This window comes from Globicephala melas, chromosome 14 (assembly GCF_963455315.2).
Source record: "Globicephala melas chromosome 14, mGloMel1.2, whole genome shotgun sequence".
Classification (NCBI taxonomy): Eukaryota; Metazoa; Chordata; class Mammalia; order Artiodactyla; family Delphinidae; genus Globicephala; species Globicephala melas.
Genome location: NC_083327.1, coordinates 41,105,207 through 41,125,859, shown reverse-complemented (window position 1 = coordinate 41,125,859; position 20,653 = coordinate 41,105,207). Strand labels below are relative to the sequence as shown.

At 36.0% G+C, this 20,653-nt stretch overlaps 1 protein-coding gene across 1 annotated transcript in view; it reads left to right on the top strand.

The window, feature by feature from the left end:
- Positions 1-20,653, top strand: part of REV3L (REV3 like, DNA directed polymerase zeta catalytic subunit) — a 178,127-nt gene that overhangs the window by 86,562 nt on the left and 70,912 nt on the right. The window contains exons 12-15 of the mRNA XM_030882819.3: positions 8,775-8,917; positions 9,557-13,724; positions 16,991-17,904; positions 19,762-19,841. Coding sequence (XP_030738679.1) covers positions 8,775-8,917; positions 9,557-13,724; positions 16,991-17,904; positions 19,762-19,841 — 5,305 coding nt within the window. The remainder of the gene's footprint in view (positions 1-8,774; positions 8,918-9,556; positions 13,725-16,990; positions 17,905-19,761; positions 19,842-20,653) is intronic.

Below are 20,653 nucleotides of genomic sequence, written 5' to 3'. Positions count from 1 at the left end.
TTGATTCTGTCAATCCAAGAACACAGTGTATTTTTCCAGCTGTTTGTGTCATCTTCAGTTTCTTTCATCAGCATCATATTTTTTGGAGTACAGGTCTTTTGCCTCCTTAGGTAGGTTTATTCCTAGGTATTTTATTCTTTTTGCTGTGCTGGTAAATGGGGTTGTTTCTTTAATTTCTCTTTCTGATCTTTTTTTAAAAATATATAAATTTATTTATTTAATTTATTTATTTTTGGGTCTTTGTTGCTGTGAGTGGGCTTTCTCTAGTTGTGGCAAGCGGGGGCTACTCTTTGTTGCAGTGCGCAGACTTCTTATCGCGGTGGCTTCTCTTGTTGTGCAGCGCAGACTGTAGGCATGCGGGCTTCAGTAGTTGTGGCTCACGGGCTCCAGAGCACAAGCTCAGTAGTTGTGGTGCATGGGTTTAGTTGCTCTGCAGCATGTGGGATCTTCCCAGACCAGGGATCAAACCCGTGTCCCTTGCATTGTCAGGCAGATTCTTAACCACTGTGCCCCCAGGCAAGTCCTCTCTATCTGATCTTTCATTGTAAGCGTATAGAAATGCAACAGATTTCTGGTGTTAATTTTGTATCCTGCAACTTTACCAAATTCATTGTTGACCTCTAGTAGTTTTTTGGTGGCGTCTTTTGGATTTTCTATGTATAGCATCGTGTCATCTGCAAACAGTGACAGTTTTACTTCTTTTCCAATTTGAATCCCTTTTTTTCTTTTTCTTCTCTGATTGCTGTGCTGGGACTTCCAAAACTATGTTGAATAAAAGTGGCAAGAGTGAGTATCCTTGTCTTGTTCCTGATCTTAGAGGAAATGCTTTCAGCTTTTAACCATTTAGTATGATGTTAGGTATGGGTTTGTTATATATGGCCTTTATTTTGTGTGTTCCGTGTGTTCCGTCTATGCCAACTTTCTGGAGAGTTTTTATCATAAATGGATGTTGAATTTTATCAGAAGCTTTTTCTGCATCTATTGAGATGATCATATTTTTTGATCATGATCATGATTTTTATTCTTCAGTTGGTTAATGTGGTGTATTACATTGATTGATTTGCATATATTGAAAAATCCTTGCATCCCTGCGGTAAATCCCACTTGATCATGGTGTGTGGTATTTAATGTATTGTTGGAGTCAGCTTGCAAGTGTTTTATTGAGGATTTTTGCACCTATGTTCATCAGTAATATTGGCCTATAATTTTCTTTTTATGTGATATCTTTGTCTGGTTTTTGTATCAGGATGATGGTGGCCTCATAGAATGAGTGTGAAAGCATTCCTTCCTCTGCAGTTTTTTGGAGTAGTTTCGGAAGGGTGGGTGTTCACTCTTCTCTAAATATTAGGTAGAATTCACCAGTGAAGCCATCTGGTCCTGGACTTTTGTTTCTTGAGAGTTTTTAAATTACTGACTCAATTTCAATACTGGTAATTGGTCTGCCCATATTTTCTATTTCCATTTCTTTTTTAAAAAAAATATTTATTTATTTATTTAGCTGCGTCAGGTCTTAGTTGCGGCATGTGGGATCTAGTTCCATGACCAGGGATTGAACCTGGGCCCCCTGTGTTGGGAGTGTGGAGTCCCAGCCACTGGACCACCAGGGAAGTCTTTCCATTTCTTTTAAGTTGTCCATTTTATTGGCGAGTAGTTTCTTGTAGTAGTCTCTTATGATCCTTTGTATTTCTGTGGTGTCAGTTGTATCTTCTCCTTTTTCATTTCTGATTTTATTGATTTGGGCCCTCTCCCTTTTTCTCTTGATGAATCTGGCTGAAGGTTTATCGATTTTGTTTATCTTTTCAAAGAACCAGCTTCTTAGTTTCATTGATCTTTTCTATTGTTTTTTTAGTCTCTATTTCCTTTATTTCTGCTCTGATCCTTATGATTTCTTTCCCTCTACTAACTTTGTGTTTTGTTTGTTCTTCTTTCTCTACTTAATTTAGGTGTAAGATTAGGTTGTTTATTTGAGATTTTTCTTGTTTCCTGGGGTAAGCTTGTATGGTTATCATTATAAACTTCTATCTTAGAACTGCTTTTGCTGCATCCCATAAGTTTTGGATTGTAGTATTTGCATTTGACTTTAGATATTTTTAGATTTCCTCTTTGACTTATTCAGTGATTCATTAGTTGTTTAGTAGCATATTTTTTAGCCTCTGTATGTTTGTGGTTTTTGCAGTTTTTTTCTTGTAGTTGATTTCTAACCTCATAGTGTTGTGGTTGGGAAAGATGCTGGATATGATTTCAGTTTTCTCAGATTTACCAAGGCTTGCTTTGTGGTCCATTACGTGATATATCCTTGAAAATGTTCTATGTGGACTTGAGAAGAATGTGTGTTCTGTTGCTTTTGGATGGAGTGCCCTATATATATCAGTTAAGTGCATCTGGTCTAGTATGTCATTTAAGGCCTGTGTTTGCTTACTGGTTTTCTGTCTGGATGATCTGTCCATTGATGAAAGTGAGGTGTTAAAGTCCCCCACTATTATTCTGTTCCTGTCAATTTCTCCTTTTATGCCTGTTAACATTTGCTTTATATTTTGAGGTGCTCCTATGTTGGGTGCATATATATTTGTAATTGTTGTATCTTCTTGGATTGATCCTTTGATCATTATGTAGTGTCCTTCTTTGTCTCTTATAACATCTTTATTTTAAAGTCTATTTTGTCTGATGTAAGTATTGCGACTCTGGCTTTCCTTTGATTTCCATTTGTGTGGAATACCTCTTTCCATATCCTCACTTTCAGTCTGTATGTGTCTCTGGATCTGAAGTGAGTCTCCTGTAGGCATCATATATACAGGTCCTGTTTTTGTATCCATTCAGCCAGTCTGTGTCTTTTGGTTAGAGCATTTAGTCCGCTTTCATTTAAGGTATTCACTGATATATATGTTCTTATTGCCATTTTGTTAATTGTTTTGGATTTGTTTTTGTAGGTCTTTTTTTCCCCTTTCTTTTGTTCTCTTGTGATTTGATGACTGTCTTTAGTGTTACGTTTGGATTCCTTTTTCTTTTTTGTGTGTATATTATAGTTTTTTTGTTTTGTGGTTACCATGAGGTTTTTGTATAGCAGTCTGTATACATACATGCTTATTTTGAGTTGCTGATCTCTTAATTTCAAATGCATTTTAGATACACTCTGTATTTGTACTCTCCTCCTGTCATGATTACTATTTTTGATATTATATTTTACATGTAATTGTTTTATGTATACCTTAACTGCTTATTGTGGATACAACTGATTTTACTACTTTTGTCTTTTAACCTCCCTACTAGCTTTGTGTGTGGATGATTTCCTATCTTTGTTGTATGTTTGCTTTTACCAGTGAGCTTTTCCATTTTGTCATTTTCTTTTTTCCATTTGTAGCCTTTTCTGCCTAGAGAAGTTCCTTTAGCATTTGTTGTAAAGTTGGTTTGGTGGTGCTGAATTCTTCTGGCTTTTGTTTGTCTATAAAGCTTTTGATTTCTCCGTCAAATCAAAGAACTTTGCTGGGTAGAGTATTCTTGGGTGTAGGTTTTTCTCTTTCATCACTTTTAAGTATATTGTGCCACTTCCTTCTGGCCTGCAGAGTTTCTGCTGAAAAATCGGCTGATAGCCTTATGGGAGTACCCTTGTATGTTATTTGTTGCTTTTCCCTTGTTGTTTTTAATATTTTATCTTTAATTTTTGTCAGTTTGATTACTGTGTGTCTCAGTGTGTTCCTCCTTGGGTTAATCCTGTTCTCTTCAAATATTCTCTCATGCTCTTGCTCTCTGTCTTCTCCTTCTGGACCCCTATAATGCAAAAATTAGCACTCTTGATGTTGTCCTAGAGGTCTCTTAAACTGTCCTCATGTCTTTTTTTTTTTTTTTCTTTTTTCTGTTCAGCAGCAGTGATTTCCAGTACTTTGTCTTCCAGTTCAGTGATCCATTTTTCTTCCTCATTTAGTCCACTGTTGATTCCTTCTTGTGTTTTTTTCTTTTCAGTTATTATATTCTTCAATTCTGTTTGATTGCTCTTTATATTTTCTAATTCTTTTTTAAAAACTTCTAATTTCTCATTATCTGTATCCATTCTTCTCCTGAGTTTTTTGATCATCTTTATGATCATTACTCTGAACTCTTCCTCAGGTAGACTGCCTATCTCCACATCACTTAGTTCTTCTTCTGGGGTTTTATGTTTTTCCTTCATGTGAAACATATTCCTCTGTCTTCTCATTTTGTCTAAATTGCTATTTGTATTTTTATGTATGTGGTAGGTTAGTTACGTTTCTCAACCTTGGAGAAGTGGCCCATTGTAGGAGATGTTGTATGCATCCCAGCAGTGCACTCCCCTCTCATCACTCAAGGGCCCAGGTCCAGGTGGTCCCAGGATAGTGTCTAGTCTGCATTTGCAGACTTGGTCTTGCTTGAAGTTTTCTTGCTTCTGGTGTCTGCCTCCCAGTGTGTGAGGCTGGTCTGGAGGCTTGTACAGGCTTCCTGTTGGGAGGGGCCAGTGCCTGCCCACTGGTGGTTGGAGCTCGGTCTTGACCCTCTGGTGGGCAGGGCTGTGTTTAGCGGCTCGTCTAGAGGTGGCTGTGGGCTCAGGAAGTCCTTATGCAGCCTGTCTGCTGATGGATGGGGCTATGTCCCCACCCAGTTTGTTGTTCAGCCTGAGGCGTCCCAGCACTGGAACCTAAAGGCTATTGGGTGGGCCTAGGTCTTGGTGCCAAGATGTCAACCTCCAGGAGAGTTCACACAGATGAATGCGCCCCGATATGTCTGCCACCAGTGCCTGTGTCCCAGGGTGAGACACAGCTACCCCCTGCTTCCCCAGGAGACCCTCCCAGACCAGCAGGTAGGTCTGGCCCAGGCTCCTATCAAATTACTGTTTTTGCTCTTGGTCCCAGTGTGTGTGAGATTTTGTGTGCACTGTTTAAGACTGAAGTCTCTGTTTCCCCCAATCCTGCAGAGTCTCTGCAATCAAGCCCTGCTGGCCTTCAAAACCAAATGCTCTGGTGGCTCCTGTTTCCAATGCCAGACCTCTAGGCTGGGGGAGCTGACATGGGGCTCAAACCTCTCTAATATAATTATTCTCCAGTTTGTGGGTCCCCCACCCAAGCGGTATGGGACTTGATTATACTGCAAGTCTGCCCCTCATACGCAACTCACTGTGGTTCCTTCTTTATGTCTTTAGTTGTAGAAGATCTTTTCTGGTGCGTTCCTGTCTTTTTCATCAATGATTGTTCTGCAGTTAGTTATGATTTTGGTATGCTCGTGAGAGGCGGTGAGCTTAGTGTCCTTCTACTCTGCCATCTTGGCCACTCTCCTTGGCAGTGTGTTTTTCTAAATCAGTTTCTTGTGAGCTTGATTGATTTGAGTCTGCCCCTGAGCTGTATGCTCTGTGTGTGGAAAAAAATTGGGCCTCTGAGCTTAAAACACTGAGTGTGCCTCTACTTCAAACTTCTGTAGGCAGTACTAAAACTTCTAAAGTCTGTTTTTGAAAGATGAATGAGATTAACCTATATATCATGTTTACACACATATGTATTACATATATACATATATAGTATTATAAGTATATATGTAATGTACCTCTAGTTTCTCAACATTACCTAATATAAAAAAATAAATTTTCTGATACCATCTCCTGTTATCTGAGTTTATATCAGAACCCTCTCTTCTATATTTTCACAGTATGCTCCTACAAAGAATTCCATTTTTATTCTGTGAGTAGGAAATTCCAAACCTGTGAAATATTATTTCATACTTCCTTCCTAGTTTCACATACTGAGTTCCCTTTGCTGTCACAGTGTTAAATCGGTCAACGACTCAGCTCCTTGACCTTTGAAGACCTAATTTTACCTGAGCCAGACAGAATCAATGTTCTATTTCCTGATAGATTTGACCCTCAACAGTGTCATAAAAATTCCTTTTGCTGATATTTCCTAATCTGTTAAAAAAAAAAGGGGGGGGGTTGAAAGGCATACAATTTCTTGTAGCTATTCTATAAATATTTTTGTCAATTTTTTTCTGTATAAACTTTATAAATCTTTTTATGAAATATCCTGTTCAGAAATTCCTCAACCACAACAACATCTTTTGGAGCATAAGCAATCCTAAATGATAATAGACAGTGGTATAAAATGGCTTTATTCTTGTGTCTCTGGTTCTTATTTCTGTAATGACACCACTTTGCCTTCAACTTCTGGAAGTTTGTAACTTCAGTGTCATATTTAATTTGCTCTCCTTTACACCTCTATTAGTTGTTAAGCCTATCTAGTTTAAGCCTTCATTATTATTTATCTGGAATACTATGAAATCACTTTTTAACTGGTCTGCTTGCTTCTAGTTCTGCTCCCCTATAATAGGGGTGATACTTACGATTATTAAACACTTTGTGGGCACTTAGAGAAGCAGAGAATATCAAGACCCTTCATGAGTTCAAATCGTGCTCTACTGCCTTTATATCCATTTTAAATATGGTTACTTAGAGAAATGTAATAATCATATTGAATCTTAATTTCAGCCAGATATTTAACAAAGTCTTACATAGCATCCTTGTGGATCAGGAGTATACGTGGTAATAGTGACTGATTATGTAGGTTCACAGAGAACTTGCATGATTTTGCATTCAAAAACCACTTAAATGCTGCTGTTTGCCAAGTTTCATGCTAGATTGAATTCAGATTGTCAGAAACATTGGAGATTGGTAATTCATTGAATGACAAAATATAGATTCGAAAATATCTTGAAACTAAAAAGATGATGCCTAATAAAGTGTAGAGTCATAGGTTTTATGTTCAGTCAGTCAGCTTCACAAATATAGACTAGATAGACCTACGATTCATTCTGGGCTTAACAATTTCTGTGGGAAGGTCATAAGTTTTACTTTATTAAGAGCACAATAAATCTGTAGTGTTGTATGGTTGCCAAAACAGTGAATTTGATTATTGTCTACCAGCTGTACCTGGGGTAACATTTATTATTCTGACAGATTTTGGATTTTGTTAGTAAAATAATCATAGTATTTATTGATGTATTTAAATCTTGCTATAATAAATAGGATTGCTTCTTCTATATTTTAGCTAAATTTGTTGACTGATATTTTTATTTGATCATGTGGCATTTCATGATGCATTTTTCTTACTTCCATTTGTTTTTTTCTTCATTGTTCTTTCATTGTTTTGTTTTGATATTGTTCATTTGATTTTTACCTTCAACCTATTATTAGCATTTCTTCTATAGTTTCTTAGATTATACCTGGTTTAGCTATTTATACTTCCATGCCCATATTAAGTAGATACACATTCAAATATGTAACATTTTTATAAAATCACCATCTCCTTGTTCCCAGTGGTGCCAACATGTTTAAAATAATAGGCCTGGTTTATCCCATGATTAATTAATGCTTGTGTGTTCATTGACTGGACCAATTCTGTGAAAACCAACCCCAGGTTAACCTTGGAAAAACAATCCTGAACATTTTATAAATGTATATTAAAGAGAGATTGAATAATAGAAGTATATTGTCTAGAAGAGGAGTCATTTAATTCTATTGATACTTGTATATTGAATATTATATTCCTCCTGAGTACCATATTTTAAGAATACTGAAAAAGGAAAGGAAAGGGAAAGAAGAGGAAGAAAACTAGACGGATTTGTTAACACTGTCACTTTTAAAGAACAGGAGAAAGAATAGATAATGTTTGGTCTAATTAAAGAGGAACTATGGAACAAATGATAATGCCTTCAAATATTTTAAAGGTTATCATGTGGAACATGGCATAGACCTTGCTACATATGGCTACATAGCACAAAGGCAGGAATGAAAGATTTTTGTGTAATATAGGAAGAAAATTACTAACAATTAGAGCCATTGATAACAGAAAAGATTACCCTGTGAGACAGCAAGCCCTTTATACTGAGAATATAAAAGTGGAGATTGTAGGGTCTGTTAAAAATAAGATTTTTGCATTGCTTAGAAAGCTAGACTAGATGACCTCTAATAACTCTTTCATCTCTTAAGAGTGATTTTAGGACAACTTGTGATTTGGGGAAGGCTTAATGGAAAAACTGTTCCATGTATAATAAAGCAATATTTTCAAATTTTCAAGACAAGTGAAAGAAAAAATTAGGTATGGATAGAAAGTAAGTTTGCCCATCCAGATAGAAGGGAAAGTATCAAGCTAGGATCTAGTGAAAAATTTAAATCAATATGACATGAAACTTAAGGAGAGTATCCATCTGGGTTTCACAGTCCATCTGCATTCCTCAGCAGCCCTACTTTATAGCCACTGCTGGGATTGACTCAACACCTGTACTGCTTCCTATCCTGTCTCTGATCCCTTTTATTTGCTCTTTCAGCCCTGACCTGAATACCCCCTTGCCTATCTTTTTGTTTATTTTTTCCAATTAATAATGTAGTGATTGTGTATTTATAGACTTCTTAAAATATGCTAGGATGCCACCTTTTTAGAAATTACCAGGTTCTCACCCAAGCTGTTATGTGTATATCTAATGGTAAGCTGAGGGGGAGACTATAAGGAAGAACATAATTAGATATGATAATCCAGGATATTGTGGAGCTATGAATACAGGAATGATGGTGTCTTCTAGCTCACATGAAATGGATTATACAGTCTACTTACAATAACTTTTGGTAGGGCATGATACCAAAGCAAAGTAAATCTGCTTTTCTTTTTTAAGTTATTTTCAGATCCTGTTTATTCAGTTTTACTATTATAGGATCAAATTAGGCAAATTGAGTCTGACATGCTTTTTTCTAAGGCTCATACTCACTGGTGAATCTTAATATTCTCTAGATCACTGTGCAGAAATACCCATAGAAGCTCAACGGAAGAAGATGATTCATCTTCAGAAGAAGAAATGGAATGGAGTAATAACAGTTTGCTTCTAGCCAATCTTTCTATACCTCAGTTAGATGGAACTGCAGATGAAAATAGTGGTAAGTAAAGTAGTCTACTGTATTTCACTATTTAGGGGCAGAAAATATATTTGATTTTGAAAAATATAATCACACTCTCTACATAGTTGGCTAAGTGAGGCTATGACAATACTGTTAGATTTTGTCCTTCTGCAGGATGATTTCTTTTGAGAGAATGTAGATATATGATTTTTTCTCATTTCTAAGAGTATAGCGTTTATTAATCACTGATTTAGAGCTTTATAAACTTTAATCAGTTTATCGTCATAACATTTAAGTAGCATAGGAAACTATAAGAAATATGCTCAGCTTATTTGAAGTGATAATGCAAAGACATGTTACTTTATGGAAAATTTTGAAGGTGACAGTATTTTTCCCCTTATTCTCCCAAAAGGCATGAATATTGATATCATCTATTTCTGATCAAAGAAATATGTGTTTAAAATAATGACTACTAATCAAATGTAACTGACTCTTGATTTTTTAGATTATGGTATTATCCTAATGATAGGAATGACCTTTTTGTTGAGATAACTGTTTTAAACATACGAATTTAATTTCATATAATTTCTTTTCATGGTGATAGTATCATGGTATGGGAAAATATTTAAAAAATTAAAAGGGTGGAAGTGAAGTAAATTCTTTTTTCCCCCATTTCAGACAATCCACTGAACAATGAAAATTCTAGAACCCACTCTTCTGTGATTGCAACAAGCAAGCTATCAGTAAAACCTTCCATCTTTCACAAAGATGCTGCTACATTAGAACCCCCATCTTCCGCTAAGATTACCTTTCAGTGTAAACACACAAGTGCCCTTTCTTCCCATGTTTTGAACAAGGAAGATTTAATTGAAGACCTTTCACAGCCAAACAACCTAGAGAAAAGTCTAGATCATTCAGTTGCTTCTTTTGCAAATGAAAGCACTTACTCTATGAAATACCCTGGGTCTTTAAGCAGTACTGTCCATTCAGAAAACTCTCATAAAGAGAGTAGTAAGAAAGATGTCCTCCCAGTATCTTCCTGTGAAAGTAGTATTTTTGATTATGAAGAAGATATTCCATCTGTCACAAGACAAGTACCAAGTAGAAAGTATACAAACATTAGAAAAATTGATAAGGATGCCCCTTTTATACATATGAACCGTCACACTAACGAAAATACATTGGGCAAAAATTCTTTCAACTTTTCTGACTTAAATCATTCAAAAAGTAAATTATCCTCTGAAGGAAATGAAAAAGGAAACAGTACAGCTCTGAATAGTTTATTCCCTTCGTCACTGACTGAAAATTGTGAATTGCTATCATGCTCAGGGGAGAATAGAACTATGGTGCATTCTCTTGATAGCATTGCTGATGAAAGTGGACTAAATAAACTTAAAATTAGATATGAAGAATTTCAAGAACATAAACCAGAAAAACCAAGCCTCAGCCAGCAAGCAGCACATTATATGTTTTTTCCCAGTGTTGTTCTTTCTAATTGTCTCAGTAGGCCACAAAAACTCTCTCCTGTCACATATAAACTACATCCTAGCAATAAACAGTCCCGGTTAAAAATGAATAAAAAGAAGCTTGTAGGTCATCGAGAGAATTCTGCCGGAACTACTGAGACTGGATCCTCAAAAGATAATTGTATACAAAATAATCCTTGTAATAGTAATTCTGAGAAGGATAACGTATTGGCCAGTGATTTAATTAAGGCCAGCCGTGGAGCTTTTGAAAATAAAACATCTACAGACAGTTTTGTAGACTGTCACTTTGGAGAAGGAGCCTTAGAAACTGAGCAGTCCTTTGGATTGTATGGAAATAAATACACACTTAGAGCCAAACGCAAGGTAAATTATGAGAATGAAGATAGTGAGTCAAGTTTTATAACACACAACTCAAAAATTAGCCTACCTCATCCCATGGAAATTGGTGAAAGTTTAGATGGAACTCTCAAATCTCGAAAACGCAGAAAAATGTCTAAAAAGCTGCCCCCTGTCATCATAAAGTATATTATCATTAATAGATTTAGAGGGAGGAAAAATATGCTTGTAAAGCTAGGAAAAATAGACTCTAAAGAAAAACAAGTAATATTAACAGAAGAAAAAATGGAACTGTATAAAAAGCTTGCACCTTTGAAGGATTTTTGGCCAAAAGTTCCTGACTCCCCTGCAACCAAATATCCTATTTATCCACTAACACCAAAGAAAAGTCACAGAAGAAAATCAAAACATAAGTCTGCTAAGAAAAAAACTGGTAAGCAACAAAGGACAAACAGTGAAAATATTAAAAGAACTTTGTCTTTCAGGAAAAAACGGTCACATGCTATTCTTTCTCCTCCCTCACCATCTTATAATGCTGAAACCGAAGACTGTGACTTAAATTATAGTGATGTTATGTCTAAACTAGGTTTTCTTTCTGAGAGAAGCACAAGTCCCATAAACTCTTCTCCACCTCGCTGCTGGTCTCCCACAGATCCAAGAGCTGAAGAAATTATGGCTGCTGCCAATAAAGAAGCAATGCTTTTTAAGGGTCCTAATGCATATAATAGCAAGACTGTTAATTCCCGTATAGGAAAAAATAGTCGAGCAAGAACGCAGGTTAAGAAATCAAAAACAAAGCTTGTTAATCCCTCTGTAGTTACTAAGAAAAGGAACAAACGAAATCAGACAAATAAACTAGTAGATGATGGAAAAAAGAAACCAAAAGCAAAACAGAAACAAAAAGTAAATGAGAAAACTACACCAAGAAAGCACATAACACTAAAAGATGAAAAACTAAAATCTCAAGCTGGTGCTGAAGTTAAGTTTGTGCTGAAACATCAGAATGTGTCTGAGGCCTCAAATAGTTCTGGAGGCTCTCAACTACTTTTTAAACAGAAAGATGTGTCACTAATGGGCTCTGCTATAGATCATCCTCTTTCTGCTCCTCTCCCCACTGGAATTCATGCACAACAGAATTTATCTGGCTGCTTTTCTTCTTTCCTAGAAAGCAAGAAGCCTGTAGATTTGCAAACATTCCCCAGTCCACAAGATAATTTGCATTCATCAGTTGTTTGTAGTTCTTTGGGACCTGGAATCTCAAAAATTAATGTTCAGCGGTCTCATAATCAAAATGCTATGTTTACTCTAAAAGAATCAACCTTGATTCAAAAAAATATATTTGACCTTTCAAACCATTTGTCTCAGGTAGCACAGAATACACAGATGTCTTCTGGTATCATGTCTCCAAAGATAGAAGAGAATGCAAATGTACAAAAAAACTATTTGTCATCTCTTGGAAAGTTAAACGACTATCGTAATTCCGTAGAATCAAAGCCAGACCAGACGTATGCCCCTAATTTTTTGCATTGCAAAGACAGTCAGCAGCAGATTGTGTGCATGGCAGAACAGTCAAAGCACAGTGAAATTTGTTCTCCAGGTAAAGCAGCTTCAGAGGAAAGTCAGATGCCTAATAATTGCTTTGTAACTTCCTTGAGAAGCCCAATCAAACAAATAACATGGGAGCAAAAACAAAGGGGCTTTATTTTAGATATGTCAAATTTTAAACCTGAAAGGGTAAAGCAAAGGTCATTGTCAGAAGCAATTTCACAAACCAAAGCACTTTCTCAGTGTAGAAATCGAAATATGTCAACACCTTCAACGTTTGGTGAAGGACAGTCTGGACTGGCAGTTCTAAAAGAATTGTTACAGAAAAGACAGCAGAAAGCACAGAATGCAAATAGTATGCAAGACCCATTATCTAATAAACAGCAATCAAACAAAAATATCTCTCATTCCCTTGAGCATAACAAATCAATTAAACGAACACGATCAGTAACATCTCCAAGAAAACCTCGAACTCCCAGAAGTACAAAACCTAAAGAAAAAATTCCCAAACTTCTTAAAGTAGACTCTCTAAATTTACCAGCCTCTGGCCAGTTGGATAACTCCCTATCGGATGATAGTCCTATCTTTTTTTCAGATCCAGGATTTGAAAGTTGTTATTCACTTGAAGATAGCTTGTCTCCTGAACATAATTATAATTTTGATATTAATACAATAGGTCAAACTGGATTTTGTAGCTTTTATTCTGGAAGTCAGTTTGTCCCAGCAGATCAGAATTTGCCTCAAAAGTTCCTGAGTGATGCAGTTCAGGATCTTTTCCCAGGACAAACTGTAGAAAAAACTGAATTTTTAAGTCATGATAACCAGAAGTGTGATGAAGACAAACATCATGCCTCAGACTCAACCTCATGGATTAGATCTGGTACTCTAAGTCCTGAATTATTTGAGAAATCATCCATAGATAGCAATGAGAATCATCGCCACAATCAGTGGAAAAATACCTTTCATCCTCTAACAACTCGGCCTAATTCAATAATGGAGTCTTTCTGTGTCCAGCAGTCAGAGGATTGTCTAAATGAAAAATCTAGATTGAATAGGAGTTCAGTAAGCAAAGAAGTGTTTCTTAGCCTCTCACAGCCAGGCAATTCAGACTGGATTCAAAGTCATACCAGAAAAGAAATGGGACAGTCTCTTGATGCAGTCAATACCTCTTTTACTACAATACTATCTTCCCCTGATGGTGAACTTGTAGATGCAGCCTCTGAAGATTTGGAATTGTATGTTTCAAGAAACAATGATATGTTGACACCAACTCCTGATAGTTCACCAAGGTCTACCAGCTCTCCCTCACAATCTAAAAATGGCAGTTTCACCCCTCGAACTGCTCACATTTTGAAACCACTTATGTCCCCACCAAGCAGGGAAGAAATTATGGCAACTTTGTTGGATCATGACCTTTCAGAAACTATTTACCAGGAACCATTTTGCAGTAATCCTTCTGATGTACCAGAAAAGCCCAGGTAATCAGAATTATTTTTTCCCCTTGGGTTGCTCTGAATAATTATAATGTATGTAACAACATTTGGTACCTGACTGCTACTTTTTTGGCTGTGATATTGTATTTGTAAGTATATCATTGTGAAAACAATTTATAATTATGGACATATTAAGAAAATTCACTAACTAGCTGGACAGTTGCACCTAGAGAAATTTATTTAAGTTGATCAGTGTTGGTCTTGGATCTGCTATTATTTTGCACTGCGTCAACATTAAGGATTAGAGGCTCACTATGACATGATGCCAAATTAAGAAGGATGTCATAATACTTAATACTTATAAAAGTATAATTATCATTTTAAAGATGGTATTTATTTCTAAAATGGTAAACTTTCATAATTTAAAAACTTCATTTTTAAAAAGTGTTTGAAAATAAGCATGCATATGTTTTAAATACTGCTATGATATATCTCTAAATGAAGATTATTTTAAGTTGTTTCTATTACATACCACTCTCTTTTCATGTTGCCAACATCTTCAATCATATTGTTACTATTGTTAGTTTGTATAGTTATTAGGAGTGCAATATGGATTTTGGTTCCCCTTATCTCTTCTTTCAAGAATCTTTTCAGAGAAGTGGTAAACAGAGAGACAGATGCACACACACACACACACAGCCAATAGCAAAATCTGAAGGAATCACAGCACTGGCCTATTTGTAAACCAGTAGTTAAGTAGGTATCCTGTCCTGCCTGCTTCATCAAGATATAGAACATATCTGATAAGAGCTCAGTTGGGGAACATGGCTTAATCCAGGAAGTTTTAAGTGATGGCTTTTGGTCCTGCCCCCGTTTCTTTGATCCCTTTTCCTAATCAGTTGCAGAGAGAGGCAGTTCATTTCAGACATCCAGTCAGAAGCAGAGAAGAATGGCTAGGACTGCTGAGGCAGACCCTGCTTAGTCTAAATGATGGAAAGAGATATGAAGTGCCAACTAAGGCAAGAGGCCACCCTGCATGTATGCACTGACCTTGAGCACCACCATGCTCCTGACCCTAGTGAAAGAGACAGTGAGTGCTGGGCTTTTTACCCGAAGATTGGCAGTAATTTCTGCAGGAGTCCATTTAAGAAAGGGGTGAGAAAAAGTCATCAGAAATATAGAGTAGAAGAAGTTCCCTCCTCTGAGGACTTGAAGTAAAGGGCAGAAAATACCTCCCCCTACCTTACCCCCATACTTCCTAAAACATAGTTTTGCTGTTCTGTTTTGCCCAGTACCCACATGTGGCCTTTTAACATGAATGGAACTCTTTCTTTTTATTTCACTGCCAGAATATATGAATATATAATCCTTAGACATTAGTTTCCATTATTTTGGAGGCTTTGACTTTACCAGTAGTGATTATGGTATATTTTTTCATTGATCTATATTTTCTTCTCAGCCTTACACATCTTTTTAATTCCCAGTTAATTTATCATGTGCTAGTCATTTACTCTGTGTTGCTATTAGTTGTTGTCCAACTTTGACACTTGTTCTGCAGCTGAAATAAAAGGAGGATAGTCATGATATTTGAAAAACAATCTTTTTTTAAATTAAAAACTGTGTATTCACTGTAGAAAATTTAGGAAGTATAAAAGAAGAAATGAAAATTACACCATTTCTCTACCTAGTATCAGCCACTATTAATATTTTAATGTGTTTTCTTACTTTTTTAAAGTATAGCTTTTATTTTGTTTTATGAAATGTTCTGACTGTAGTCACAATATTGCATTGAAATTGATTCACTTACCATTATAATGTAAACATTTTCTAAATTTGAGTCTGTTGAAGCATCATTTTAATGGCTGCATAATACTCTATCATGTGATTATTACTGGACAGAAAGGTTGCTCTCTGTTTTGCTACTATACATAATTATGTGATTAGTATGTTCTTCATAAAGCATTTCTTCTATTTTGGAATTTTTACTTACAGCTCTTGAAGTAGGATTACTGAAAAATTTAAGGCTCTTCATATATATTAATTACAACATGAGCTGTAGCAATTAGCATGCTGCTGACAGTATTCAAGAAAGCTGAACCTACCACACCTCAGCAATTTTTGCTATTTTTACTTCATTATGATCTCTGTATTATTAATATTAGAATTGGGTATAGTCACATGACATGTGTACTCATTTCCTTCAATAGCAATAATCCTGCTTCTAATTTTTCATAAAGCTGCAAGGTGGGTGTTGGGAAGGTGTTAGATCCTGATTATGGAGTTAAATAGTAGGGGCCAAAATCTTTCCATGTAAAGGGGAAAAGGAAATGTAACTCTGGTGCTGCTCCTTCAGCTTCAATCAGAAAACAAGAATTCAGTTCATTGAGTTTTATCTAGAGAATGACCTGGTCATTTGGGAAATCATGCCCTATGAGAAGTAACTGAAGAAACTAAGAACTATCTTCATATCCATGAAAGAGATACCATGAAGAAGAAAAAGTAGAGTTATTTTATGTTGCTGCAGAAGGCAGAAATAGTACCAATGGATATGTCAGAGAAGGAGAGAGGTTTAGCTTAATATTTATAATAACTATTGGAAACTAAACCATGTTACCTTTTAATTAGTGATTCCTCACATACACATACATTAGTAGCACTTAAATTATGTGGGCTCTGCCAACTCCTAAGTTCTTATGTTAGTATTAAACCTTGTCATGTAAAGGGAAGAAAGAATTATGGTAGTTTACCTCAACTGTATATAATTTTTTGTAATATTTAAGGGAATTTGATAGGGTACAAAGATTTGTTTGAACTGACTGGCTTTGCTGAACTACTATGTACAGAGAGTAGAGAATGTAGAAAGAGGCTATAGATAAAATCCAGGGATATAGTCTCAGATGGTAAACTCTTCCATTGTTTTTATCCTAATGTGGTGACAGTGGAAAATTATTTAAGATCAGTAGAGGAAAGGAATCTGATGAGCTTGTACCATCTCCTTGAAGAAAAGAAGGCTTCATTGGACACTTCAGACAAAAACAAATACCTTCTTTCCCCGGTATTGATGATACCTTCCGAAGGAAGTTAATTTAGTAGTCATATACCTGTGAGGAAAAGCATATTGAGATTAAAGATAGAGTGTACCTGCATAAAATGTGTGTGTTGGAGGGGATGGGTAGGGTGTGGAAAGGGAAGAAAGGTGGCATTTTTAAGACTCCAAAAGGAACTTTTAAAAATATCTAGGTTAAGGAGCTAAATATTTTGGTAATTGCTCTTTGAGGCAAAACAGTTGTTCTAAAATATATTGTTTATAGGGAGATCGGTGGACGGCTTCTCATGGTAGAAACACGACTTCCAAATGATCTGGCTGAGTTTGAGGGAGACTTTTCCTTGGAAGGACTTCGTCTGTGGAAAACAGCATTCTCAGCAATGACTCAAAATCCAAGACCTGGGTCACCCCCTCACAATGGCCAACCAATTGTCAATAAAGGGTCAAGTAATAGCCATAAAATGGTTGAAGATAAAAAAATTGTGATTATGCCTTGCAAATGTGCCCCAAGTCGACAACTGGTTCAAGTATGGCTTCAAGCCAAAGAAGAATATGAACGTTCCAAGAAACTGTCTAAAAAGGAGCTAACTGGAGTTGTAAAATCTGATGACAACTTCAGCTCCTCAGTTAATCCAGATGACAAACCTGTAGTGCCTCCAAAAATGGATACAACTGCACACGTACTCCCCACTACAGCACATACCAAGGAAGATGTTGATAATTCTCAGATTGCTTTACAAGCACCAACCACAGAATGCAGTCGAACTGCAAGTGAAAGTCAGACGCTGCCACCAGTTGCTTCTGCAGATGATGCTGAGAAAGAAGAGGATGATGATGATGACTATTGTGTTGGTTATAGCTCCCCTGATTCTCCAGTGATTCCCCCTTGGCAAGAAGCAACATCACCAGATTCCAAAACATTAAATGGAGGTGACAGACCCTCATCACTAGTAGAGGACCTACATTCTCTGACTATTGAGAACTTCTTAAAGCCTGTAAAAGATGGTATACAGAAAAGCCCCTGCAGTGAGCCTCAGGAACCTCTAGTGGTATCCCCAATTAATGTTAGGACAAGAACTGGGATATGTGAATCACTTTGCCTTCATAGTACACCAATCATACAGAGAAAACTTGTGGAAAGGCTTCCTGAGGCAACTGGCCTTAGCCCTTTGTCAACAGGTAAGTTTTACAAGTAACAGAAAGCCTCCATAAAGCTTTTCAATAGACTATGTAATGAAAATCAGATATTTTTAAATGAAATTTTAGCTCAGCTAATGAGAGATTATTGTTATTTTATCATGTCTTGGAAAGACATCATCACCTGGAAACTTTTTTATTTTTCTGCTGTGAAATATACTTACATCTACTTCCATCCTGTCTTCTTGCCTTCTCGGTAAAATATAGGAGCCCTCTCAGAAACCTTACCTTCTTCTCAACTTGATTTTTCCCATTGGCTTTGGTATATACCCAAATCTCTCCCACCCTTTGAAATAGAAAAAAAAACAAACACCTGCCTTGACCTTACAGCTGCCGGCTTCTGGTCTTTTTTCTCTGCTTCTCTCCTTTAAAGCCAAATTTCTTAAAAGATTTCTCCAATTTGACAACTCTATTTCTTTACCTTCTACTCATTTCTCAACCCACTCCAAACTGGATTGTGCCCCCATCATCCCGCCAGTATGGCTCTTGTAAAGATTCTTTATAACCTTCAGGTAGCTAAAGCTAATGGATGTTTTTCAGTCTTCCTATCACATGCCCTCTAAGCAGCCATTGTCTTGCTGACCACACCTTCCTTCTTTGAGCTTCCTCTCCCCTTAGCTTTTCCCCTGCTCCTCTGTTTCTTCCTGCTTGCTTTCCTTTGAAGCTTATCTCACATTCTCAGTTATTATCTGAATATTGGAGTTTATTAAGGCTTAGCCTTAAGCTTTCTCTCTCTGTGTTCTTTCCCTGTATGACCTAATTCCTGCCCACAGGATTACTATAGATAACACAAATTTAAATTTCCAGTTCAGAACCCTCTTTTAAGCTCCAGAACACTATATCCAGCTGCCTTTGGCATTTCTACTTGAATGCTCAAAGCCACCACAAGGTCAGTATTTTTTTAACTTAATTTGTGATCTCACTGCATTCATTCACCACCAACCACATAGCACACTTTATGCACACACATACATGCCCGCACATTGAAAACCATTGGTCCTCTTTCATTTTTCCTTATTTCAATGAATAGTACCACCATTTCTCTGTCACTGAGTTACACAGGTCAGAAACAAGGGATTTATTTATAATACTCACCTGATTGCCTCACTGCCCATCCTGTGGTTTCCACACTTCTTTGTTTCCTAAATTACCCAGATCTCTCTACCTCTGTCTCTGCCACTACGAAGCCCTCGTCTCTCACCTGGGCTTCTACCCTAGCTTTCTTATTCACCCTTAACCAGTCTCTAGGTTTTTTTGCTCAGTAATCAGGGAAAATCCACACCCTGTGGAAAGAGTAGTTAAGAGTAGTTAAAATCCACACCCTGTGGAAAGAGTAGTTAATTCCTACTCTTTCTTATGATTTTAGCTCAAAAAAGCCTTCCTAATCTCCCTGGCTAAAAATTACCAATTATATTCCCCTTTGTTGTACTTACCCCAGTTATAATTTTATTTTTCTGTGTGTATTGATATTTGATGAATGTCTGATTTCCTCTCTAGACCCCACAAGGGTAGATACTGTCTTTTCCTCCTCATCATAAATACTTGATAAATCAGTGAATAAACGGATTAAGTGATTCCCTAGGATAATAACTTAGGTATAAAAATCAATAATTAAAATCTAAATGTTATTATTTAATACAAATTTTAAAAGTTAGTGTGGGGAACCCAGGTTTGAATTAGTTTCATTTTTAAATTATGAAGTCTTTGTGAGGAATTTATAGGACAGTACTCATGAACGGTACCTAAGAGTTTGGAAAAACAACAAGAAAACAAACAAAAAAACCCCACAGAAGCAGGCAATTTTGATATGCATGTTAAATATAAAATTTCTTTCTACAGAACCCAAAACCCAGAAATTGAGTCATAAGAAAGGAAGTAACACTGATGCTTTTAGAAGAGTACTCTTAACACAAGCAAAGGTAACTATGCTAAACATATTTAAAGATCAGTGGATAAGATCCATTCTTATTCCTAGATTTCAGTTAGATAATTGATAACTTTGTGTCTCAATTTTTTAATTTATTATATTTTTGCATCATTTTATGTACATATCTTTGAGACAACAAGAAATTGCCTAATTTTTTTAAAGTTTTTTTTGTTGTTGGGATCTAAAAGATTCTTATATGTAAATACAAATATTACAGAGAAAGTGAATATGATAGCCAAAATGTGGATTATGAGGATACAAATACATTAACTGATTACTGGCAAAATCAGAACAATCCAATGACAGCAGAGCTCAAGTAAGTGATTTTTGATCCCACCAAAAATATATCCTTTTTCTTGGTTTATTACTTTTTTCTCAAATATAACATTATTGATTTTTCAGTTCATTTTACTAAGTAGCAAAGGAAAGCAACATTATTTACTACTGAAACTCTGAAAAATCATAAATGTCTTTATTCAAATACTAAAAATTGTGGTAATACTTAACCTAGAAATATATGGTTATGTGAAAAAAGTATACATTAGACATGTATCCTTAGAAATATATGATAGTGATCACTTCTCTATTGGTCACTTCTCATAAATATCATTAACTACATAAAATATATTTTAGTATTTTTATTTTGAGATTACAAATGCTTTTTAAAACTTTCATTTTTAAATCAGTATTATTGAATTACAAGTCATATATATTAAAAACAAGTACGAGTGTATTGTGAACATAAATCAACACTTTGGGGAAAATCGTTAATGGATGTGGAAATCAGAAAAAAATATTTTTTTA